Source organism: Excalfactoria chinensis, chromosome 3 (assembly GCF_039878825.1).
Source record: "Excalfactoria chinensis isolate bCotChi1 chromosome 3, bCotChi1.hap2, whole genome shotgun sequence".
NCBI classification, from domain to species: domain Eukaryota; kingdom Metazoa; phylum Chordata; class Aves; order Galliformes; family Phasianidae; genus Excalfactoria; species Excalfactoria chinensis.
Genome location: NC_092827.1, coordinates 27,301,362 through 27,328,683, shown reverse-complemented (window position 1 = coordinate 27,328,683; position 27,322 = coordinate 27,301,362). Strand labels below are relative to the sequence as shown.

The window sequence follows — 27,322 nt, the reverse complement described above, 5'->3', positions numbered from 1 at the left end:
GATCACGTTTTATTTTGCTTTTATAAATCCTTTACTGACCCTTTATACTGACTCAGTAATGGTGTGGTCTCATTTGGAATACTGGGCTCTACCATAGAAGACAGACAAAAAGTTAAAGTACTTTGAGTCCAGAGCAGGACCACAAAACTAATTAAAAGCCTGGAGCATCGTACATCTGCAGAGAGGCAGACAGCATTAAAATAATATTCATGTAAACAGACATAGGCATCCCACAAAAATTTGTCAAAAATAAATTGTGTTAAGCAGAGCTTCAACTTAAGTTACTTTAAAGCTGTGAGTATAAACACCTTTTACAAACAGTTCTGTGAGCTAATGCATGAGCTGACTAAAAAAATCTAGTGGTATATGGCATTACAATATTTTCTGTAGTGATATCTTGAGAAAGTCTGCACCCATGTACTCTTCAAAGCCACACCTGAGCACTTGCTGTCCTAAGAGCTTTCTGTAAGAACTGTAGATACTCAGGGATTGACCCAGTGAAGAGAGTCCAGTGTACTCAGCTAAATATTCTTGAATGTTCCTGGATAGATGAAAATGATTTATTTCAAATGAATGCCTTAAAGAATTGGCAGCTTAAAAAAAGTCCCAGTTCTAAGTATGTATATTGAGAGGTAAGAAAGCATACATAGATATGCCACATTTTTAAAACCTATTATTTACTTCTAGGATAAAGGTTCTTTCTCTCAGATTCTGTAAGTAACAATATTAATCACTTCATTAAATCAAATACATATTTCCCTCTTAGTTGCTCACATGCAATCTTACGAAAGTAAGGGAAGAACACCAACACATGAAAGGAAGCAAAATTTGAATCTATATGTGGTAATAAAATGCACGATGTATTTTTAATCAATATATAATGAATAAATTGTCAGATTATTTTAAACTCCAGTCAGGAAGACAGAGAATTTTCTAACCCCTCCCCATGATTGAATTCAATAATTGCCATCAGGAACATCAAAGGAAAAATTATTTAGTACTCCCAATGAAATGGTGACTCTTAGGGTAGTTTGGGACAATTTTGAAACCTATTCATCTGACTTATAACAACAGTCAAATAGAAATAGAAAAATATGGTATCCAAAGTACAAAAGGATGATGAATTAAAGTCTAACCATGGTACAAGCTAAATTTATGAACATTTAGGGTAATGGTAGCTCACGAAGACTCAAGGAAACTATAGAAGGTACAGCCATGCTACATGCATCTTGATCTACAGCCATGCATTCTCAAAGTCCACAGAAGACTCTTTTACATCTTAGTTTCAAGCAAAAAGCAAAATAAAAACATGCTTGCAATAAACACTGAAACCCTAATTACTGTTGTAAAACATTTTTTTAAATTAAATTAGTATTTTTAATGATGGTTGGAATGTTATATAGTAAACAATTTGAACCATCAAGTTGTTCATAGATGAAGAATGGAATGCAAAAGAAATACCAGTGAACGAATTATAGAACCTTTTAATTCACCAAATTTTAGAAGGACAAGAACCATGGAATGAACAGGAAAACTTGTTTTTTCCCATGATGCATTCTCTAAAATCAACATCCTCAATATTCTGAAATGTCATAATGAAAGTAAATAAATAAACAAGCAAGAAAGAAGAAGAAAGCAGGACCATGCTGTTCACCCACGCACCTGGAGGAACAACTCCAATACCATCATCAACATCATAATCTGAGATGTCACTATCACTGATTGGCCGAGATCCTGCACAACAGTAAGGTAAACAAATACCTGAACATCTGGCCATGTTATAAAAAGTAAAAATAGGTTCATTTGTAACACTAAAATTCAAAAGGTGGTTTTAAGACTAAACAGTACAAGTGGAGAATTAAACTGCACCGCTGATCTGGTGATGTTTCATCAAACAGATGAGCCAATCCAAAAGACTCACAAATGCTGCAGTCTCCTCTGCCTTTCTTCCCTCAGTACTCTTCTATGAGGTCAGTTTAGCCCACTAAACAAGCAAGAAGATCTTCTTCTCAAATAAAGAAGAAAAAAAGGTACTTTTGTTCGATTTCAGTGAGTTGAGCAAGTTGAATCAGCTGAACAGGAAAGCAGAGGTAGGAGCGTATGGTTGGAAAGGAGAAGAGGAAGCAGCACTGACAGCCTTTTAAAAAGTTCCAATATCTCATGAAAACTCAAGCAGTAATTACAGCAATATCACACTTCTATAATTCATTCCTGAACATGCCCCAATTTCTTATGCATTGGCTGGAATTAATGACTTTAATGTTTAAAATAAAAAAAAAAAAAAAAAAATCAGAATAGCTTGAAAGAATATTAAAAATAATCTCCTGCATCCTTCCTTTTTAAAATAAATCTTCTACTAAGTTAAATGAACAGAGAAGCTATAATAGTCAAGCATTTCAACAGATTCATTATTTTTAGTGTGAATCATACAATCCTGGAATCAGAATCTTCAGAAGAGCTGTACCTCCCAAAGCACACAGTTTCTCTTTGCTGCTTAAATTCACTCTTTCATCTGATTATATGGTATGCATATATAAAAGCACATTGGAAGCTGAAACTAATCTTAAATGAATTGTTTTTACACCTCAAAAAGCTTCAAAGCCTTTTTTTTTTTTTTTTTATTAAAAAGCTTTTAATTATTACAAAAGTATCCAATAAATGTGGACTTTATTTTTCCTTTTGAACAGAGATTTATGAAAACAAATACTTGACCAATTTTATTTCACTAGTGAAAAATCAATCAATTCAAACAGGTTTCATTTACTTGAAAGTTATGCATCACAGGTGAAATGCTGGCATGTGCAAAGTTGCATCTTTTTGTGCCATACATTTTTATTACAATAACAGACTATGAATAGCAATTTTGTCTTGTATGCGAAAACTAAATATCAGTACAACATACCCAGGATTTCAAATTTAAAAATTAAAAAAAGGTGAATGGATTGGACCTACTTTGTAATTTTTTGCTAGAGCTTTCTCCACCATGAACATGTCTTCTTGGCATGAAAGGTGATGGCTGAGGCAGAGGTAGTGAAGATTCATCATGTGTCTGTAGCTTATACCAATGTGGTTCATCATCTAAAAGCGCTGTTTCCAGCTCTATAAGAATCTAGGGAAAAAAATGATCACATTTTAATTTAAATTTTAATGTGTCATTTTAACACGTATTCAAAAATAGGAATCAAAGTCAGGATAAATGTGATTGTATGCATCACCTCTCCAAGAAATTCACTCTCTTCTTCTTGTACTCTTGGCTGATCCCATACTGTTATTTCAAGCATTCGTTCTCTAAAATCTCTACGATGTACATGTGAGTAGAGAAACGTTTGGTTCCATTTTGGTTCTAGACTTTTCTTTACTGTTTTGGTCCTCCTTTTACTTTTATCACTGAAACATAAATATTTGTTGTAAACTGTAGAAATAAATCACAAAAGGCCATAAACTCATCAGCACTTATTGGTTTCATTTTCCTGATCTGATAATGCCTTAAAAGAGAAAAGTACTTGCTGTGCAGTGGATTGCATTCATCCAAATGTTCGGAGAGTTAATTTGATACTGAATTGAATATCTCTAGTGCAATTTTTTTCTCATAATTACTCTAAATAAAACAAAACCAAACATATAAAAGAATTCTGTAATTCAAAAACATTCACTTAAAAATTGATTCAATTAATTACAAAATAATTTTCACAACTGATGTACTACCTCCTGTCTGGAAGAAAATACATTTTTACATAGGGATTCCTTGGCCGTCCATCTACTCTTGGTGGCAAATCTGTTGCTTGTAGAACATTTACTATTAACTGATGTCCCACCTTGTCATACCAGAGTTTCACCTACATGAAACAAGTTACCAGAAAAAAACAACATTGAATACAAATTTTAAAAAAATAGAATTTTCATACTGCATCACATTAAACACGAAGTAGAAGTAATATTTATTTTCCCAAGAGACAATGAGATACAGATATTTGCAAATCTATTAATAAAATATGTTGGTCTAGCTGAATATTCACCTAGCTGAATAAAATGGTGGTACCCAATTATACTTACATTGCTTACTGTACTCCCTGGTACATGTACATTCATTCAAGCCAGCATTGTCTTAGTTTTGTACTTTTAAATCTATTCTTAAATAGGAAGCTAAACTGCAGCTAAACTTCAGGCATGTTCAAAATATACCTACTCTCATCTGTCACATTATAATGGTTCAATGGGAAAATATAAAATACAGCTAAATTCTTTCCTAATAGGATCATAACATAGAATTTTTGAGTCTGCTGCATACTTGGAAATTAATATAATGAATATAAAAATGTAAGAACATATAATAATGAAGTCTAAGTATTCACTGTGTATTTAATAAATACAGTTTCAATTAGCATTACAGAGAATTCCAGGTGGTGATGTATATCTAAATTAAACTGCATTTCTCTACAATATAAGTTAACATATCTCTTTAAGTGTTCTTGCAAAGAAGGTAGAGTGGCACAGTGCTTGTTATCGGCAAGTACAAAAGAGTACAGCATGAAAAATTGGAAGGCATATTTGTGGGCTCCTCAATGTAAATTTCTGCACATTCGCATGTATTAAGGCAACAGCCCTTACCTCTGCTGTGATTACAGTGAATGTGTACTTACAAATTTGAAAGGTGTTAGACTTTACCAACAACAGCTATTTCCTTTGGCTTCCCAATGGACCTTGGGAAGGCAGAGTGCTGAGGGACCTGATAAACATTCATTATTAACTTAGGAAAAATAAAATATGCTCACAGAAAGCTGCCCCGGTAGGACTTGTGGTGCATCCCTTAGTGCTCCAGGGCTGGTTGGAGAAATAACAGAAATAGAAGGCCTTTCCATCTTCTGAGATTCAAAAGAACTTGAACCTAAAAACATGCAAGAAACACTTGAACCTTCCATCTGAAATTTTAAAGCAAATTTATGAACTGTTTTTTCTTTGAACCGTATAAAGCCTGTCTTTCTGTATAGCACTGATGTGTTAGTATTCAGAATATTTTAAGGTTATGCAAATAGGGTGGTGAAAAACACAGTCTAGAATACTCTTAACCCAGATTAAACCTGACATTTTTTTCTTTTACTCTAAATAACATATTACAAAATGCCCCGTATCTATCATTGACACACCATGCCTTTAATAAAATATCCTCATCATACATAGTGCACAGCTGAAAATTTTGATGGGTAAACTCACCGGTGTTTATTTGTTTGTTTGTTTTGGTTTGGTTTTGGTTTTTGTTTGTTTGTTTCTTTCCTATGATAGCCTCTGAAATGTAATTTTAACTTTTAAGAATTCAGAGGCAAGAAGATATGCAAGGCAGGCATCTGGCACAGAGGACACTCCTGTCTATGCAGGAGATCAGTAGTTCTCCATCAATGAAGCAGAGCTCACATGAGCAAGCACAAGCTCATGAAAGGCAAGGGCAGCATAGCAGTTTCAGCGGCCCTGCTGGACCCAAGGAAGTTTCTCACTGCTTCTCATGCAAAGCTCAGATGAGAAAGGGCTGAAAGCCATGGCACTCACACAACCCAGCTGATACTTCAAATGACATAGCTAAGGAAACTGTTCAAGTGTCATAAACAAAAATTTCACCACAGGGTTTTGTTCCCTGTAAGTTAAAGAGAAGCAGAAACTCTGGACTTAGACTGGATGGTGCAGGAGGTGAAATCCTCATGACATTTGTTTGTACTTTTGGCAACCTCTTCTACCTGTCTCCTCTGTTACACTAGGACAAGTAAATGACTATTTGAGGCATGTCTTATACACCCATGTTATTAACAGTACCAGATACAAAAGAACAAAATAAAACCCTGTATTTAGCTTTTAATCAAATCTATATTGTTTAGAATTTAACACACAAGATTTAGATAACAATGATATTTATTTATTTATTTTCCCCCCACATAAAAATCTCAAGACAATGTAGTCCCCCAGTGCATGGTAAGCAGTCCAAAATTTCACAGCAAAAAATAACTGTACTGAGTAAAAGATCATGCTCAGCCAAAGGAACAAAGAGTGTACTCACTGGACTCTAATGGGGGATGAGAACTCTCAGGAATCCTAGGAATATCACTAAAAAACATGAACATACACAATTAATTAGGAATGAGGAAGATGCAACAAATACGTTTCTGAGAAACATTTTTAGAAACATGTTTCTCTTTTTGTTCTAATGGATTATGCAGAAAGAAGGGGAAAGTTCATCGTTTTTCACTGCGTTACGTGAAAACCATAACAATGGAAACTATTACTTCCTTCAAATGTAGAAGCTAGAAGACAAAACAATACAAGTGCTATGATGTAAATATTATGGATGGATTCTACTATTTTCACAATCTAAAGTCTGAGAGGTTTTATGACGGGAAGGAGGTAAATAGCAATATAGCTACCGACACTCAACTATTCTTTGGAGGAAACATTTAAAAACTAAACATAAACACAAGACAGAGATTAACTCACTAGTAATCTTTATATAAACGTCTCAAGGAGTTCACAGAATGAAACTGATGAAAATGTCTTATGATAAGAAAGAAAAAAAAAGAAAAACCAAGTAACATTAGAAATGTCAAACAACAGAAGAATAATATATTTCTTCATAGACTAAAAAAATATCACAGCACATTACAATTGGGTGTGGAATTTTTTCAACATAGAAACATCCAACACACACACAAACAAAATCAAACCAGTTACATCCATACATATCTATAAAAATTTTAACATCAAGTTCAAAATCAAAAATCACAATTACTCTTCCATCACAGCCTGGATAATAATAGCTCCTTGTTGTGTCCTGTTCTCAGTAATCATTGAAAATACATTGCAAGGGCAAGATATAACTGTTTTTGTACAAATATTAGAAAAGTAGAGCAAAAATTGGAAACAAAGCTCTTCAGCAGTTCACTTGAAACTCTTATTTTCTTCAAATACTAATTCAAAGTTTAAACAAAAGTAGTACTTTTGAAGAACATTTAAAGATTTTAAGTCTAAAAGTGAGCATTTTAAAGGTAGTCAGGTATTTTTCCATTCAGTGAAACACTACCAAATGATTTAGAAGTCAATAAAACTGAGACTTCTCTCTCTCTCTCTATATATATATATAAATGCTGCTTACAACAAAGAAACAGACAACTTAGAAAATGAATGTAATAGCTCCCAATCAACAAGTCTTAGATTTATTTTTCAAATTCTGCATTGTAAATTTCTGGTGCACGAGATTTAACAAAACTTAATTCAGCTCCCAACTGATGTTTTGCAATAGTCTGCATTTCAGCACTAACCAAGAAAGTTCTTGACTTTGCGAGTAAGGAATACTGTGATTTCCTCAAACTCATGGAAATACAACTGCATTACTTGCTCTTGACATGGCATAATACTCCTTCACAATCAAATGCATGATACGGTGCTCAGCAGGGCTGCTGTGTGGACTTCATAGCATGTTCTCTCTTCAGTTTCCAAGGAAATATTCATCAGTCTGAAATATTTATTTACTTTATTCTAACTGTTCTGTTCAATAGAACATTAAGTTTGTGATATTCTCTTAATACAAAATTTAGGATATTTAAAAAGGGCTTATAGGTGGCAAGAAACATTTCAACACAGAAAGTTCATCCTACATATCTGGGTGGATGGAGAAAGACACCAACTACAAAAAAAAATCTTCAGAAGAAATAGAAGAAATGATTTTAACTAACCACAGCCAGACTAGCTAAAGTAAATGGTTTAAAAAAAAAAAAAAAAAAAAAAAAAAAAAAAAAAAAAAGGATCAATTTGCAGATTACATTAATTCTAATACTCTAGTTACTCTCCAAAATCTAGCACTGTCTGGTTTGTTATGGAGGCTCTCCTCACAAAGACCTAGAGGACAGTAACAAAGAGGAGCTGAATCACACTGGAGAGACAACATTTTTGGCAATAATATTTGGGGAAATCTAAGCAAATATAATTTGTATACGACAAGGAAAACAAGAGACAAATAAAGAAAACGTTTGTTTTACCTGCACTATCCCATATGAGCTCACCCGAACACACAAGAGAGTTACCATGTCAGACTGCTTCTCAAACAGTGTGCTGCCAGAGTCTATGCTGCCTTAAATTAACGGCCTCTACCACTGTATGCATATTCATAGCTCTTTTTTCCCCCTTCATATTTAGATGCCAACCCATTAAATCTAATTTTAAATGGTTTCTTACCTACCCTGTGTCTGCAGTCACAAGTACTAATGTCAATTAGTTTCTATCAAGTTTTTATGGTACTACTGTGGTTATACCATTTGCTATGCCTTTATTTGCTAATTGTATTGAATTTTTCACATTTTTCTCTAATAAACACCATACAATTATCCATTACTCAAAATTACATTTACTGATAGACACAGAAACACAAATTTACAAGACTAAGCAAACTGTGTAGACATCAATTTTGTAATTTGCAGTCATCTAATTTGTGGACTTCCAGTCCTCCTATTATTTACTTTAGCAAAACCATATTAAATTTAGGCTTTTTAGACCTAATATACTAGGACCTTTTAAAAAGAGACCATTAGATGTGCCAGTACATTACTTGCATTATTAATATTGAGAGATGAAAACACTTAAATTATGCAGAAGAAATATCATTTTTCAGGTCTTTCGGGAACCTATTCCCTCACAGGAATTTTAGGTGTAATGGATTACCAATTAATGCTTTATCAAGCAACTGGAAATTTGCTGAATCAGAATCTAAAGTAGACACAAATGTTGGTTATACTAGATACACTGGATTAAGCAAAATCCACTGCCATGAATTCAAAATGAGCATATAGTTGGAATAACAAGGCAAGGAGAAGCCAGAAGGAAAAAACAAAACAAAACAAACAAAAAAAACAATAATAATCCAAAACAAATAATCCACAAATTCAAACAAACAAACAAGAAAATCACATGCAGGATGTCGTGTTCTTGGTTTATTTTTTTCTTTGTTGTTAACTAACGTTAGGACTTTCTTAGTTGTACAATGCCAGGGTGAGATTTTTTCTGTGAGGTTTAGACGAGAGATAGGTAAATCCCAATCTGATATAAAACAACAGGTCTAATTTTAATTAGAAATTAATCTAATTTCTACTGGAAAATTGAGAAACCGTTAAATATCAAAAGACACATTCTTTAGTCCCTTTTGGGATATTTATTTGCTCTCTGCAGGAAAATAAATAAATAAATAAAAATAAGGAAATGGAAAAAAATAATCCAACACAGTTCTACGAGGGTAGAATTATTATAGCATGTAAACACATCCTTCTCGAGACTCCATTTGTCTCAAAAGTATAATCTGATGTCCTCTGTATTTGCTGTCTGGAAAGAAATATGTATGGGTCATACAAAGCAAAACATTACATTTTATTGGTCCTATTTCCACTTCATTAGTGCAAGAGTTGCTGTTCAGATTTAGAAGCAGTCTTTGTTTTTGAATGCCCTCTCTTTTCTTGGCCTCAGTTCAACAGTTGTAGTATTTTCCCTGGATTTTTTTTCAAGAGGTCATTAATGGAATTTGGCCACATTGTATTTCAACTTTTGGAAGTCTCTACGTTTATAGAATTCATAAACAATAATTAGTAATTTTAAGAATCAAGATAAAAGTCTAAGGATAAATGACATTTACAAACACATTGATATCTGAAGCTCGCTATTTAAAAAACCGATACAACTGTTTCTTTTTCATATCAGTTGTACAGATCAATTTTCTTTCACTTGAGAAATGAAGTACATGTCCAGTCTAATGCTTCTTTTCTCCCAAATAAAAAATAAAAATTAAATTTTCAAAAACCCACTTATGACATTTTAATTTAAAGATGATGGACTGAATTTCAATTTTCAGTCTGGGTCTTCTCTTAATTTACTTGCGACTAAAAAATGTCAAATAAGGCTTCTACTTTCATACTGTTTCACTCTGGACGTTAACTTGAGTCCAAAACAACCACTATTTTTTCATCAAGCTCTAATTTGCCACTAAGATTAACAACAAATGTTAATTTCATTTAAATACTTCCAAATAATTCTAATAGTGATTGTCATTAAAAAGGAAGAGTTCACTTGCAAGATATATCTACACTAGCACAATGTGGACAAAACCAAACATCAAAAGCTGATATGAAATAAAGATAAAAGAAGAATGTTTTAGTCAGAAGGAAAATGAATAGTGATTTCTGTTTCTCAAAATAAAAATTTGCCATAATTGAGATAGATAAAACTTACAATTAGGAAGAAATCCAGCACATCCAAAATGAAAGAATCATGCATTTATAATGAGAAAACAGCTCACCATCCCCCTACAGGTTACTGGTACTTAAGTGACATACAGTGAGTATGTGATCATGTGATCTCTGTAAAGACTAAAAACTACAGATAGATTTAAACATTTCACTTTTTTTTTTTTTTTTTTTTTTTTTTGGAACTAGTCAAGAGTCACTTTTTTACTGTAAATCACATGATTAACCTCTGCAATCTAACTGCCAATTTACCACATGATTTAAATTCCATCCAGAAAGATCAATCAAAACAGTCCCAATAGAATCACTTTTGGGGAAGGAGTGTAAAATATCACTGTAAAACAATTGTGACAAATGCAAGGACAACAACACTCATTTTTTCAATTCAAACAGATTTTATGATCCTTCCAAGCCTTATTTCAGAAATCAAGAATGCAAGAATTCTTACCATTAAATGCCAAACCTGGATTTATAACAGATAAACATTATAAAAATAAAAAAATAAATCATTGCTTTTGATGAAACAAACTACATTCACTAATGTGAAGGCATTTTTGTTTAAGCTTTTATTCTGACAGCATCCTTAAAAGACAAATTTCAGTTAAAGAGGACGTATTTTTTTTCTCTCCCTCTTTAAAGAAAACCTCTTTAATATCCTAATAGGATTGACCTAATTCAAGTCCAGCAGTGCTCAACACTTGCTTGTGCTTCCTAACAAATCATTTATACAGATAAATCACCATAAAGGCCCAAGATTGTAACAGGCAATGAAGAAATTGGAACGTATGGAATATCAACAATGAAAAGTAGAACTAATAACTGTACTTAAGAAGCAAGTAGTTAGCCTTACCCAATAGGCCTTGAAACAATAATTTCAACTTGAGGTTCTGACTTTGATTCTAAAATAATGTTGTAAACTTCTTCATTTGTAGCTCCGGGCAAGGGTTTACCATTCCATTCTAGAACTTCATCTCCTTGAATTTAAAGAGAATTTTAATTCATTTCAATATTCTTTTGCAAAGAAGAACAAAACATTTATGAAACTTACATAACTATGTTACATTGCTCAAAATAAATTAAAAAATAATGTTGAAACCCAGAAAATGTTTTTTGAGACACTATCAAGGCTTATTTCACAGAATGTAGCTAAAACTTCTACACGGAAGCATTTAAATGAAACAAATTGTGCTAATTTATTAAATACTTCAGAGGCAATACAGCAAACATTACTGCACTACATAATAAAAGTCTTTTTAAGAAGCCTTTAATAGTAACTTCAATTGACAGTAATAAATGTTAAGAATAAATAAGAGAATTAATCATAAAAAAGAATGGAAACATAAATCATGATTTTTCATTAAATTTTATATAATGCATACTTTGATTTCACACACACACACACAAAAAAAAAAAAAGTAGAAATAAAAAAAGTCAGAAATAAATCACTACTTCTGAGGATGTGAGGGGAGAAGAGAAACCAAAAGCTGATGTAAAATATATCTAAATAAGTGTCTTTTATCAGCTTACCACTTCCAGTACATTGCATTGCACTTCAATACTACTAATATGAAAAGACAAGAGTATTTAACTATAGCTTCTTAATAAAGACCCATATATTCAATTGAACCACAGGAACTGCATTAAACTACAGTAAATCTTATACTTTCACATCCCACTTTATGTAATAGCCAGAATTTTGCAGCCATTATCTGATACCACGAATATCCTTATTTTCTTTCTTGGTACCAATTCTGCATTTATCAGATTAAGTGGAGAACAACCACTGGCTTGCCCCTTCTGAGGAGACCTAACTCGAATGGTAAAACCCATGCTTGTTCATAAACCAAAGCAAAACTATCCAAACTAAACTCAGAACCAGCAAAATATGCAGCTGCAACTTCTCTTTAAGATCAATGATTGTCATTCCTTTTTTCCAAACAGCCTACATTTTAGTATTTTCAGAAAAGACTCCACAAAAGATCCCAGTAGCTTTGAAAGCATTTTGGCATTCTTTAGAACTGAAGAGTTTGCTAATGAAAGACTTAATAAACGCTGTCTGAGGTAAGTTTCATTTTCTACTATGTTATTTAGATGGAAACTATTTAAACACTGCATACTCATTACAGAATACACTGACGTTGAATGAAGAATAAGTAAATCCAGATATTGCTTGCAAAATTAATTTAAAAGTTCATACAACTCAATGAAAACACAATCAATTTCTTCTGAACTTCTGATTCTGTTTATGTGCTAGCAACTCGTAAATAACATGATTTTTTTTCCCCCCAAAGCAAAATTTGTAGATAATTTGCATAATTTCCAAAAGCATCTCAGGCATTCAAAGGAACAAGGTCTGGTCAACTCTGCAATAGTTGCAACTTCATAACAAAAACAATAGGGAAAGATGATAGATGTGCAACACTAAATTACATGAATGAAACGTAATTTACATAGGAATTAATTGGTCACATACTCAAAACTTGGATGCATGTAATAACTAGTTTGACACAGCTCTAGCAGCAACATGCTCTAGCAGGCCCTACAGATTGGTTGGCAACAGATTGTGCAGGCAATCTCAAGAGGTCCATTCTATAATCCTGTGACCCATTGCAAGAAATTATGATGTCTTAAGTTCCTTGCACTTAAGTCTCACAGTAGTTGCCAAAAATTCTAAGTCACTCAGGTGAGGATCTGATAGATACTTCACAAGGTAGATACTTAGGATAAACCAAGATATCTGCACAAAGCTGGCTAGTAGATCCTACAGGATAGGAATCGCTTTTGCAAGTTAATACTAGGATACCAATTTTAATGTGTATTGCATTCTCTCCCCACTTATTGATGACATAAGATTTTCATAATTAGACTGCCAAGCTCTGAATTGTTTTCTACTGAATTCTCAAACAGTAACTCAGATTGGAAAACACTTTTGGAATTCAACTAGTCCCAACCTCTGTTCAAAGTAGGACCAAATTCAAGGGATAGAGCTGGCTGCTAAGGCACTTGAGCAGCTGAGATTTGAGTATCTCCAAGGAAGCATACGCAAAAAGCTTTTCCATGCAAGCTTCTCCAAAATCTATATCCAAGGAGAACCAGAGTTTTCACAACTTGAACCTCTTCCCAAATAGTATGTGTACCTTCATGTGATCACTGTGCACCCCTGAGAACACAGTGTGCTCAGGTCTCCCTGTAGAATTTCTCAATAGCCCTGTAGAAACATGAATTAGATCCCCTAATATTCTTTTCTTCTCCTGCAGAAGCTTTTCTGCCTAGTTTTTTTTTTTCCTTTTCTCGCTGTTTGCCCCTAGTGCTTATTGTCACCTAGGTTTGTTCTGCTACTCGTGCAAGACTTTGGCAAAATTTATGAGGTCTGTACAATTACTCAGAAGTTTATGAACTATCCAAATTTTGAAAGGTTTGTGAGAACTTTGAAAAAATGCACTTTCCTGACACACCTGTAGTGTTTGCTTTGTGTCCTTCAATAGCACTCAGAAAACATGGGCAAAACTCTGCTTAGCTGGTTCTCCAAAATTACTTTGCCTCTGAAATTAGTTTTTAGATTAAAAATAATAATAATAATTTTGATTGTGTGATATTTCAGGCAAGACGCATCAGGATTAGTGAAGTGAGAGAAAGTAACTTTCAGGAATTATATTCTGCAGTTAAAATCCCTAATAAGTGGTGCTAAGAACAACTTGCTTATCAAATTGGAAAAAAAACAACAACAAATGCCAAGACAAGGTAGGATACTTTTAGAGACTCATCACCATCATGTTTTCTATTTCTTTATTGCTATTTGGTTAATGTGATTATCATAAATTCATAAATGTTCTCATCCAAGTTCCAGGATTCCAACGATGGCATTGCTTAGACTTTTGTATCCTAAGACACTTCCAAAATACTTGTTTAGGGCAATGATAAGAATATAAACCACCAAAAAGACATTTAGGAAACTGATCAACAGGCATTGTTCATGCTTCATTTAGAAATAAAGCTCGGAAAGTGTAAACAGTGCAGTCAGATACTTGTAAGAGCAATAAATAATTATTATGTACATTAAATACTTTGGGATCGTTTTATAGAACCCTTTTCCTTTCGTTTTTTTTTTCCTTTTTGTTGTTGTTGTTGTAACATTTCACACTGTAAGAAGGATTAATAAGGTCCATTGCATCCACCCTTCAGGTGGAACTGCAGTGTTAGTAAAATTACTGTAGGGGGGTTTTGACACAATGAGTAAGTTTCATAAACTTTTTATACTGCTTTAACAGAGTGAAAAAAGCACCAGGAACAAATGCATTACCAAAAGCCAAAGGACAATATATTTTGTATGTAACTGATTGATTTACCTGCTCTGAGATGCCCCACCACGTCAGCCAAGCTACCTTTCTTCACTTTGGTAATGAAGGCACCGAGTCGTCCTAATTCTGTCATTTTTCCCCCAACAACCTGGAAAATCATAAATTGATAAGTTTCCAAATCACGAACATACATCATGTGTTTGTAAAAACTGCAAGTAAACATCAAACTAAAGGTATAAAAATCCCCAAAACATCATTGGTGGTAGAACTAAAAAAACAGCTAATACACCAATAGGAAACACATGCAAATAGTTCACACAAACACTGCTATAGTTAAAATCTTGGCCTCTCATCCAAGCACATCAGAGGACAGAAGAGCAACTTCTGTCTTCTGCTGAACAGAATTGAATGGTATTTTGTTTTGAAGCAGTCTCCATGTTACACAGATGGGTAAACAAAGTGTGTGTGTGGGGGGGGGGGGGGGGGGGGGGGTGTGGAAGGGAAAGGTGCTCTCAAGTGATTTGACTTTTGACAAACTATAAAACAAAAGAAGCAGTGTTGTTGACTTGCTAGCCTTTCTACCCATATTGTACTCTGAAGTCAGTCCCTTTGTCAAGAATATTCTGGGTTGAGTTTTATGATGAAATGAAACACTGGAGTGGTAATTCATTAGGTATTATTACTTCATGCTGCCTACATGGTTTCCTAGTCAGAGTTCTCATATAGCTCCATATCCAAAAATACACAGAAGCTCACCTGCCGAGAGGGTTACCAAAAGGGAATCTGATAAGTTTAGCAGTGAATGCATTATCCAGAGCTCAGTTTACATCATACAAAACTCAAAAACAAAACAAAACAAAACAAAACAAAACAAAAAAAAGCCCCCAAAAACAGAATCGATGTTTCCTACTGGGGCCTAACATTTTTCTTACATACTATGAAAAGTATGCTGCTGCCATCAGAAACCAGCCTTGTGCTAAAGACTACAACATGTTTACTAGAATGAAACTCTTCTTATCTTCTTTCACTTTGAGATGAATAAGTTGCATGCCACTACCAAGTTCACGGGGGTTTTTCCTGCTTTAATTCCCACCACATAAGGCAACAATGTAAATCACACATGAGGGCTTGAACTATCAGTTAACTATATACTCAAGGAGAAGTTAGTACCAAATGAATGGGAATGTTTCTTATGTTTCTTGTTTTCTGCTCTCAGTGGGAAAAGGATGGCACCAAAATTAATTTCCTCAATCATTTTTGGAGCTCCATATTAATAAAAATATGCGTAAAGCGAGATATTATTGAACTAGAACATCATACTCCCCAGCAGTCTCCAGAAATATTCCTTTTAAGCATTCTGGCACCTCAGGGACAAGAATCTGTTAAGTCCAGTAAAAAGTGAGTAATTTGGGAACCTAAATAAGCTGGAGTAATTGGAGAGTTCTCTGACAGTATGTAAGGCTTCTGCACAAGCAGGTCAGCAGAAATGTCATTCATTTAACACATGAAGCATGTAAAACTTACTTTTAGCCCCAGTAATGCACCTGATTCTTTTGGCATAGTTGTTCTCTTGTTAAGAATAACACGCCCAATTAAGCGATCACCCTCTTTAGAAGGCTGCCACGTTACTGGATGCTGTTGATAAAAACAAGCAGGGAAATTAAAAAAAATAAAATGCAACCACTATGTAAAATTTCAGCACTAACTCTGATTATATTACAATTAAAAGTATAATAGAATTTATTCTTTAAAGAAGAATGCTACTAATAAAATTTGACATTTGCTATTGAAATTATATTTATAGAATTAAAATATAATATAAAATTAATTATAAATTATATTTATAAATTCTGTTGTATAGTATAACAAATACACTGCATGAAGCACACAGGTTCATTATACGATAATATCCTTTCCCATTCTAGTTCAATAGAAAAAAGATTACTAATTTCTTCAGAAGCAATATCACGTTCACTGCTTCTTTTGTGGTGAATATTGGATTTGAAATCTATAAAACATTAGTAGAGATGTTGATAAAAATCTCTTCTGATTTTTATTTCATCATAGTATCATAGTATCATAGTATCGTGCGAGTTGGAAGGGACCTTAGAGATCATCGAGTCCAACTCCCGGGTTTCGAGCCCCCTGTGTAGCGAAGGGGCACTTCTACCCCTGCGCCACAGGGGGGATTCGAACCCGGGCCCTCCAGTGCCGCAGGCAGCAGCTTAAACCGCTGCGCCACTGGGGGCACACAATTTCCACGATCCATGAAGCCAAATTTTCACATACACTGTACATGTATATATATGTATTTAAATATCGAAATATGTATAGCAAACTGAAATTATCAGTGATCATTTTAGTTCATATTTACAACATTCTTTTTCCCTGTTGCTTACCGAACTAATAGGAGATGTCTCCCTGCTGTGCCACGTGGCAGGATCCAGCCAGTAATAATCCAAGTCACCTGGAAGAATATGAATAGAAAGAAATGTGTAATCTCTCAAACAGAAGAAGATGTATGTGTGATCACTTCTACATGCATGGATTTTAACAGTTTGCAATATTTTGATGGAGTGATTGCAAAAACTGTAGCATGTCTGAATTAAATTCAACGTATCAGTTTGAAAATAAATAGACTAACCATACAAAACCAGAAGTGTATAGTAACACAATTATACGGACCTCTATTTTTTCATTAATCACACTTTAGGACTAGTTGTGCACTCCAATACTTTTTGTCCAGTAGACTTCCCAGAACAGACCCCAGTGCACAGTGTTAACAACCCTCTTCCTCCCTCATCCCAATAAAATATACATAAGAACACAACTAATAATGATGCTAGAGAGAATACTTCACAAAACAGGCACTTAGCTACAGTTAAGGACAAAACAGTACAGTAGACCACACTCTAGAATCTGCCAAACAGTTAATCAATACAACCAGTATAGACAGTGAAACATGGGAGCTGAAGGACAATACACAGATTTCGAGGCAAAACACAAGAAGAGCAAATAGTATTAACGGCAACTATGAGGTTGCAATCTTTCATTTTGCTTGGGACAAACTTATATACTATGTACCTCAAGAATAAAGCCTGGTCTGAAAGCCATGAACCCATCAGGTCAAGAAGGGAAACCATGGGCAGGGTTTGGGAGAAAAAACAGAGTGTGAACAACATGTAGAACATGTACGAACTGATGGAAAGCTAAGGAAACCACAATTTGACTTAATATAGCAGTGGAAAGTTGAGTTGGTAGCAAAAATTACCAATTCTATTGGCTGTAATCTATGGTGTTGTAATTGCACTCCTAAGATGGAAAATGAAGAAGCAGGAATTGTAGTAAGAAGACCATTGGGCAGTGCAATTCTGAATTTTCTTTACAAAAAGAAAGGGTATAAGTAGTACTGGGAAGGATTCTGAAGAATTATACTGACTAGAACAGAACCAACAGAACAGGACTTTGGACTTGTTTGTCCAAAGCATTTCTGTCCTAGTGGTAATTTAAAATGTGAGCTCTGAACCTTGACACTATTTCATCCCTTGTTACTGTGGTATATTAGCAAAATGCTGTAGTCTCATTAGAACTGAAAATGACAGCTCCTTTTTCAGTAACACTGCTATACAGAAGTTTGGTTTTAAATAATCCAAGAGCTATTTTTCAAACTTTTCACCTAAGGAAAGTAAAAGAAGACAATTCTGATATTTAACTTACAGTGTCTTTAAAAAAAGGAAACAAACAAAAACTCTAACAACCTAAAATTTAAACTTTCACGCTAGAGGGTAACTTCAGTGCCTGAAAGAAACAGTTACTTCTCATTGAGGCTTCTATCCATACATGCATGTCAGACATATTTCAGCTTCACTATGGGAAAGAACCTCAACCAGTTGAAAAATTACAGAAAAAGAAATATATTACAAATCAGCTCTTAGGACGTCCACTAGCTCTATATTGATCATTTAATAGCCACTGGGTAAAAACTCTAATTTCAGTAAGGTCAGTGACTTATTTCAGATACTCTTTGTAATTTCAGCATGCTCTTCATCTTCAGAAAACAAATTTTATTTACTACGTACATTTTAGACAGTATATCTTCACTGTCTGATTTTAGGAAACACATTTCCATAACATTACTGTTAGACAAGTTCTTTTTTTAGCCCACAGGCATGCAACAAACATTCAAGGAAAGCAGGCTTCTAGCAAGAAAAAACTATGCATTTACAGAGGGTTTATTATTTTTCTGACTCTGTTTTTATACAAATACTTAGATGCTCATTATGAAATGAAAGTTACATAACCATCCATAACACATAAAAAATTTAATACCATATCAACTATGTGATCATATTCACAAGCTATTTTTAAAGAGCTTATTATTAACATATGCATAACCACACAAGTTATTAACTACTGCAGTTGTGGAATTCTGAGGGCTTAACTTCACATCTGAGATCTTGCATTTCCATTTTTAGCATTGCTTCTTGCACCTTCAAAAAGACTTCAGAACCATAGCAAGAACAGCAACAAAATGATGGAGCCACACTGCCAACCTAAGCTGCGTCAGCAAGCTGGGACCTGTGGTATAGAAATCTCCAATTTTCAGTAATGGACTCCAATTTTCAGTAAAAAGCAATTCTCTTCTGCATAAACTGACCCAAACTCTTTGCCTACAAGATTCACACCTCTTTCCTCTGCAACAGAGAAATGCACAGGCAGGAATAAACCCAACTACAACATGTAGAGATGAATCCCTTACTGCTCAGAGATATTTTTACTCCCAGCTCTGTTTCTTTCTTCCTTTCCACCTTCAAGTTTCCCAACACCCCTCCTCCTGGTTCCTTCCTGTACCTAGTATTCTCCACAAAGTTTCCTGCTGCAGCAAGATCCTGTCAAACTTCTCTTCTGGCTCCCACATGCTCATCTTCCCTTGTCCAACTGCTTACCCTCTTATGCTGTTCTTTCCCATCCATTTTGTTGCCATCATCCATCTTCTTTCTCCTTCTGCTACTGGCTTTGGAGTCTGTTCTTCAGTTGTGTACTTTAATCCCTGTACCCCTCACAACACGCCCCTTCATTTTAAGCTTCATCCTTACCACCCCCCTCTCCCCACACACAAATCCCTGGTCTTCTATCCCTTTCATCCCTGCTATCTGCTCCAAACTCCCATAAATTCCAAGAAATTGATTGCTTTCACTGTGTCCAGCCATAGGTTTGCTCATTTTTCTCTCTGTTCTCAGAAAATGAACGTAGGAATTGTCCTGCAAACTCAACTGTGCTGCGCAGCAGTAGCACTGGGCGTGCATAAATGCAGTGAGCAAATCAAAGGTCCTGACAGAAAGTCTACAATTTGGCCAATAGTTTGAATATTTAAAAAACAAAACAAAACAAAAAAACCCCAAACATTAATTGATGAGTAATAAAGAGAAAAATAATCGGAGTTATTAAAAAAAAAAAAAAAAAAGACTGAATTCATAACTTTAAAATTAAAAATTTAATATTAAATAACTCACTGGCAAGCAAACTTTTGGTTGAAACTAAAACAGTAAGAGGTTGATGTTTGTTTGTTTGTTTTTACAATGGAAAGTGTCAGTTTCTCTACACTAGATGAAATTAGAATTGACCATGCAGATTAAAATGTAATGGAAAAAAATTCAGCACTATTAGCACCAGATTTTTTTATATCTGCAGCTAAATAGTATGGTTTTAAAAGTTATTTCTCATCCCATGTTCTTACTATTCCTTTTCTTATTGCTTACTTATGCAATTTGTGCAGTATCCCAGAAGTGCTATTCAGTAGCCAAGAACTGCATATTTCTTTAAATACACAAAATAACTTCACTGAGCTGCTATTAAAGAGTTCCAGGCACAGGGAAATACCAAGGAATACCTTACGACCTGAGATTTTCCTCATTACAAAACAAACAAACAAACTGAAACCCAAAAAATCTACACACAAATTACACTCTCCACTGGAAAAAAAAAAAAAAAATAAAATAAATAAAAATAAAAAAAAAATTACTAAAAGTTGTATTTTATAGAATTAAGACATTATGGAGAAAACAAAATTCTACCAAGGAAAGCACAGCTTCAACCAATTCCAATTGCTTGTTAAACAATGTTCTAAAGTTAAAAACATGAAAAATGTAAAAATAACAAGCCTTTAAGAAGACATGCTATGCATAGGACCATTACTTCTGAACATTACGAATACATTTCTATAAAACATACACAGACATATTTTGAAATGGAGCCTATGATAAAAAATGCATTTGCAATTATAATTTAATTCAGCCTAATCGAGTGAAAGAAGTATTTCTTTATAAAATCCTTCTACTTGAGGGAGTAATTCAACAAGCTGTATTCTGTCAGCAATAAAATTCTTTTCCTATTAACTGCTCAATTACTGTACTGCTGGACTTCAATGTACCCCTGTCATAAGTTACTTAACATGACACAAATTGGGCTGTTTTTTCTTGGGCTGTCTTTAGCAGTGTTCAATCAAGTTTCAAGATGAAGAGTAAAACTCTAATACATTGCTTTGATTTTATGTCTACAACATGCACATCTTCCAAATAAAGGGAAAGCAAGCTTCAGAACATGTTTTCTCTGAAATATTTCATCGTGAGCAGTGCTATTCATTTGAAAAGCTGATGCTGTAATGCTGCGATTTCAAGTGAAATATTACAAAACTGCTAAGCATTCGAAATGACAGCCTTGTCTTTGCTGCCAAGCTGAAACGTTGCTTTGTTGAAACAGGCACAAAATACAAGAAAAGCCTGTTACCCCCTATGACCAGCCGTGCTGCTCCAATGAGTCCTGGGTAGTGGAGGTACAACACCCCAAGATGCTTCCCCAAACCCAGACTGTGTATGGAGAGTGGTGATATTCAGCAAAGAATGCGTTTCTGGTGCTCTGTGGAAATCCAGATGCACCAGGTCTGCAGCTGTTGCTTAAGATGAGAAGCAGACAGTCTATGGATAAGATCCAGTCAGCCCACATTAAACATTTAATTGAGCCTAACGTTCAGCTGCTAATTAATAAGGCAGTTCTATCACATCCCTAGGAAACTCAGACAATTATTTTCAGGGGCTGCATCTATAATTAAAGCACGAACTGGCTTTCTATACAGACAGACTAGATCTATCTAATTAACAGTCACAGCAGCCATCTCTGTATTTGTCTTTGTTAACTTTTAGGCTCAGATACAGTGTGTGTTAATGAAACAAAAATTAATTAAAAAAAAAAAAAAAAAAAAAAAAAAAAAAAAAAAGCTCATCAAAGACCTGTTAAATCTTTCACAGTCTCCATGGAGCTGGATCAATATTTCATGGAAACAATCGAATGTTTCCTGGTGCAAAATCAACAGAAGCCACATATCAACCTAAATATTAAGAAACTCCAAGTATCAACTTGGTTGTTTTCCTTCCTCATGAAGGTGAGGAATTCCTTCCATTTTCATGAGTTAGAAGACCACTCTACTTATTACTGGCACATGTCAGCTTTTTACCATGGGAAGATAGTGACAGGACAAGGAGGTTGGTTTTAAACTTAAGGAGGGGAGATTTAGATTAGATGTCAGGAGGACATTCTTTACAGAGAGAGTGGTGAGGTGCTGGAACAGGCTGCCCAGAGAGGTTATGGATGCCCTGTCCCTGATGATGCTCAAGGCCAGGTTGGATGGGACCCTGGGCAACGTGATCTAGTACTTGATTTGGCAGTTGGCAACCCTGCCTGTAAGAGGGGGGTTGGAACTCAATGATGATCCTTGAGTTTCCTTCCAACCCAAGCCATTCTATGATTCTGCATCTTCAGTGCGCTGGTGCTGTCATCAAAGAACACCTGGTTGCTGTCACAGACATGATTCATTGTATTGTTACAAGAGGACACTTCTATTCCCAAGAAAAACAACAGAAAACTAATTCATTGAGTAAAGATTGCATGTTTAAATCACTACAGTCAAAATGCTGACTAACCCTCCATGGAGAAATCACATGAATACCCTGGCTTGATGTTCAGCCCCCCCATCTAAGTGGTGAGCAGACAGTTCAGAAGCTACCCATTGCCTATGTATGCGGAAATCCTCACACACACACAAGAAAATGCTCATTATCTCTTTAGATCAACTGACTTCAGTTCAGCCTACAGTTAAGAACTTAAGTCCTTGCAGAAGAAGGTCTGTGCTTTACCATTTATGCAGTTCAAATGCAGACTGCCTCATACAACATGTGGGAGGAATTCACCACATGACTGCAAAGTTTAGATTATATTTCCTACTGAAAATATATAATTGCATTGGTTATGAGCTGCCTTCTGTCACATATAATCAGCACTGCATGTTGACATACTCCAAAGTCCCAGTAAAAACTGGAACATACAAGTGACAATTTAGACATATAACAGTCACATAGGGACCACGCTCGCACATGCCTGGGACTCCTGGAGCTCCTAATCTGGAGCCAGCCCCTTGGATTATCCCATCAAACTAAATCTTCAGGCATTACAACATAATATAATACAAAATTCTTTTTCTTTACCTTCTCTAAATTTCTGAGTAACTAAAAGCAATTGAAAAAGGATCCACTACAGCAAACACTACATTTTTAGAACTAGATAACTACACACACTGAAAATTAATGTTTGTTGCATACATATGTCTAGAAAATGTGGATATCTTGTATTTTTTTACTCCCACACACAAAAGTATACTTCACTTCCTTTTGAAACAACTTAAAAATCTTTCCTTAAAGAAGCTGTTACATTGTGAACATAGTGCAGACTGCAATGCTAATTGACACTTGCAAACCTGAAGTAATTCAGCAAGGAGCAGTAAACTGATGAGATATTATTTCATTTGTTAAGAACACCAATATTAAACAGGATCTAGTGAGAAGGAAAAATCCATGCGACTTCTACTTTAGTAACTACCACAAAGTTGTTTATTTATGAGAATGATGAGATCCATGCATGTCCACACTTCTTTTTTATTTTACAAAAGGTTCTTTGCCAGTGGCTGACTGTTGAAGGCTCTTCCAATACACTTGTCTTATCAAAGTGTATGGTGAACTGTCTGTACACTGGTTAAAACATAACATGGGCTTCTTATGCAGGTATATATTTAACAAAGATTTTTTAAAACGTACTTTGTGATCTTCTTTTAAGTATAGCACTGAGGCTTGTTGTTGGCTGAAACAGGTTTCGCAGAAGGTCTACTAGCATAGGACACTTCCTACCTGAATTATCTCAATCACTGTAAGGTATCAGACCCAAAGATTACAGATCTTGCCAACTGAATCCTGCAGCCAAATATCATGACTTACCCAGTCAAACAGCAAACTGAGTATGTGTGAATGGTACTAAAACTTTTAATTAGGACACCCTAGAGAACAGCAAAGCATAACAAAGAAGCTCCTAAGTTTCCTGAACCTTTGGGGATTTGCTTGTGAGGAGCACCAACTCACCATTTTTAATTCCTTCACTCAAGCACTGAGAGTGCTGAAGCATTCATCAGTCCCTTCCAGCTACATAATTGTTTTAACCCTACAGACACTGAAATTTTATTCTGAGGATGTCTAGGTCACTTACACACTTGTGCAAATGTATATGGTATGGTTTACAAAGCCCATAAAGGGATGATCTCAGAAACATGTAACGCAAAGTCTTCAAAAAACATGTTTTAAGTGATAAAGAATCTGGAGAAACATAAATTTAAAATACTGAGCAAAATGCATTGTGTCCATTAATTCAAAAAGTTCCTTTAAGCACGTTATTCAGAACATTTTATAGAGGACAGTAGACATGTGTTTAGCACTACCAAGAATTTTAAATCAGCAGGCAAGTGTTTTAATTGCTTTCTGATGCTGAAATATCTAAAAGGAAAGAAAAAAAAAAATCAAGAAAAAATTGTTGCTTTGGGTCTAGATCAGAATCCTGATTTTATGGACTTTGATTAATTATGAGTGGTTGCTAATTCTGTAGATGGATGGATATAGGGAGATCTTTTTGAAATTTAGAGCTTCTTTTAATTAGTTTACCTTAATTCTAACTCAATATTGACACTGACTTTTTTTCTACTGTATTATCTGAGTTCCTGCTTAGTATAATTAACACTATTTTAGTTTTGGCATGATCTCTGAAGGCAGTATTTTCATTTTTATCTCCTTCGGTATTTTTCCTCTAGCAATTTCTAAAGAGATTCAAATTAACACTTTGTATCTTACTATTTGTTAAAGCGTGATTTATGAAGAAATTATAATTCAAATCCAAGCAGCAAAGAACGTCTAGGGTGTTTTAGTTGTCGTTACATAGAATTTTTAACAAGGATAAGCAAATGAAAAATAATGAAATACTTTGAAGTAGCAGCTCATGCCTTTAAAATCTTATGGATATGACGCCAAATGACTTATCAGTGCCATGGTAGCACCTACTGCAAATAAAGTGATGAAAATGGGGGTGTATTTGAACTTATATTTTCTCCTACTATGGGAAAGAAGAAAAATACTTTTGCTCAGATACAGAAGGTAATTCACAGTGTTCATAAACATGCTGATACAAAAATAGCAATGCAGAGCAGGACTCATTATTCTCACAGGAATGGGATAGGCAGGAAGACAGTGAGTTTGTGTTGATCATCCAATATAAATGCACACATGAACTACCAGGTAGTTTCATACAAGTCACTGAAGAAATAAACAAGGAAATTCCACTTCAGAATAAAAGGTATGATTTAATTATCATGAAAACCTGGGGAGATAATATATATAAATATTATAATAAAAGAGAAATTCTCAGTTAAATAAACAAACAAACAAAAATAACCCTCTTGGTTGTCCTGTGCTTCCGGGATGTAGAAGTAAACATAGATGAAATTCTCTGGATTGTGATTACAGACAGTCATTTCAGCAGTATCGTGATGGTACTACTCTACATCACCAAATTAGGAAGACAAGTCTGTCGAGCTTCTTTTTAAATGAGCACTCGTCATACTCCTCTGTTACACTGCATCTGAAAGTAAAGGAAGGTCTTAAAGGCTTTACTTTCTTCCATTCTGATGGGAATACTGCAGAAAGAATTACTGGAGTGCGAATTCAGAGACCACTGACATTAGGAAATTAACCAGGAAAAAACTTGGAACTTTGCTTCTGACCAGTAAAGAGGCTAAGAATACCAAGTATATCTGCAGATCAAACTGGTGGAGACCTAAAGGTTTTGTTGTTGTTTGTGTTTAATTTTTACTTTGCTTTCTTTCACAGCCTGTCTTCTGGATACCTTGCATCTAACCAACATCCTGACATTACAGTGACCTTTATGACAGTTCAGCCTCTACAGTTTTCTCCTTACAGAAAACAGTTGCATTTTCACTGCTAAATATTTAAATTAACTGAAGTGTGGCTACGATGGAGAGATTAATGAGTTAAATTCAATAGCCAGTAAGACGGAACCAGTTTTGCAGTCATTGGTAACTGTGCAGTCCGGTATAACAAAAGACAAATACCCTCAACAGAGTCCAGTGGTTAGCATGGTTATAAAACACCCTTTAGCTCCCCAGTTCTGCACAGTTCTAAGGGCTGGAAACATTCTACTGTGTGCCATCCTTACAGCATAGCCCCAAACCTGCCCAAAGCAGAGTCAGTCCCAGCCCTGGTTTACCCACCTCATGTACTTGTGCCAAGCTGCGCAAGAGTTCTTTGCAAGGCAATTTGTGGCTGCTCACCGCAGTGAGCAGCCCAATGAAACAGGGTTTTACCTTCTTGATGTAATTAAAGGCAACTAACTGGATGATCTTTTAGGTCTTTTCCAACCTTGGCGATTCTATGATTCTATGGTGATTCTATGATACTAAGTGAGTGTTAGAATGACTGCAAACATTTTCCCTAGCTTTCTCCTTAAAACTCTGTTCATAGCTAGAGCTGACCTTGGTCTCTTTCCAAGTTCAGCAGCATCTACTTTTCCTGATATTTCTGCTGCTGTTTCAATCCATCTCTGTTTCAAATGCTCCTCAACCTCATTTCCTCTAATTCATCTCTTTGGATTATCCTCTCTCTATACTCTTATTCTTCTCTAAACTCTGCAGTAAGAGAATAATTTCACACACTGATTTATTAAAATACGTTAACATAACTGTAATATTTCAGAAGATAAAACTTCTTCATACAATCTTTAGGATTCATTCTTCTCATGATTATTTTTTTTTCTTTTCTCTGTCCAAAAATGACTTTCCCAGGCAGTACCCAGGTAAAAGATTTTAAAGACTTTTGTTATTTTTCAATACATTGCATAATCCCCAAGGAACTGGCAGTCATCAATCCTTCCTCTCACTTTCCCCTCTGATCCTTAGTGATTTAGCTCTGAATCTCATTCCAAATACAGATATCTATTTTTTCCCAGAGGAGAGGCATAATGTCCTTCATTGGTTCAGAAAGTGCGATGCATCAGTATGGTGATGCAGAGATAGATAATATGCAACATAATCATAACTTTATGTTTATTATAGCCTATATAATATTATGATTATGACCATAACTGGATATCATGCAAATATAGAACAAACATAAAACCAGACTATGTATACACTTTCAATAACATTTCTTCTAAAATAGTATGCATTAATAAGTAACAGACACATATTCCGAGTTGATCTTACTAAAGCTACTGGTAGTACATTCCAGGGGATCAAGGACGTATCAGTTGTCCTCTGCCAAACACAAATAAGACACCAGAATATTTGCTCCCTGAAGTAAATTTGTATATTCTTTAGCAATG

General features: G+C 34.8%; 1 protein-coding gene across 50 annotated transcripts in view; it reads right to left on the bottom strand.

Moving 5' to 3' along the window:
- The window catches only part of RIMS1 (regulating synaptic membrane exocytosis 1), a 294,338-nt gene that overhangs the window by 106,540 nt on the left and 160,476 nt on the right, over positions 1–27,322 (bottom strand). For 49 of the 50 annotated variants that reach the window (XM_072330750.1, XM_072330773.1, XM_072330751.1 and 46 more), the window contains 10 exons: positions 16,960–17,027; positions 16,085–16,195; positions 14,609–14,708; positions 11,113–11,236; positions 6,044–6,090; positions 4,773–4,885; positions 3,706–3,836; positions 3,216–3,387; positions 2,953–3,109; positions 1,663–1,734 (listed from right to left, as the gene is read on the bottom strand). In XM_072330750.1, the coding sequence (XP_072186851.1) occupies positions 1,663–1,734; positions 2,953–3,109; positions 3,216–3,387; positions 3,706–3,836; positions 4,773–4,885; positions 6,044–6,090; positions 11,113–11,236; positions 14,609–14,708; positions 16,085–16,195; positions 16,960–17,027 (1,095 nt within the window). The remainder of the gene's footprint in view (positions 1–1,662; positions 1,735–2,952; positions 3,110–3,215; positions 3,388–3,705; positions 3,837–4,772; positions 4,886–6,043; positions 6,091–11,112; positions 11,237–14,608; positions 14,709–16,084; positions 16,196–16,959; positions 17,028–27,322) is intronic. The other variant, XM_072330724.1, reaches the window with a different exon arrangement.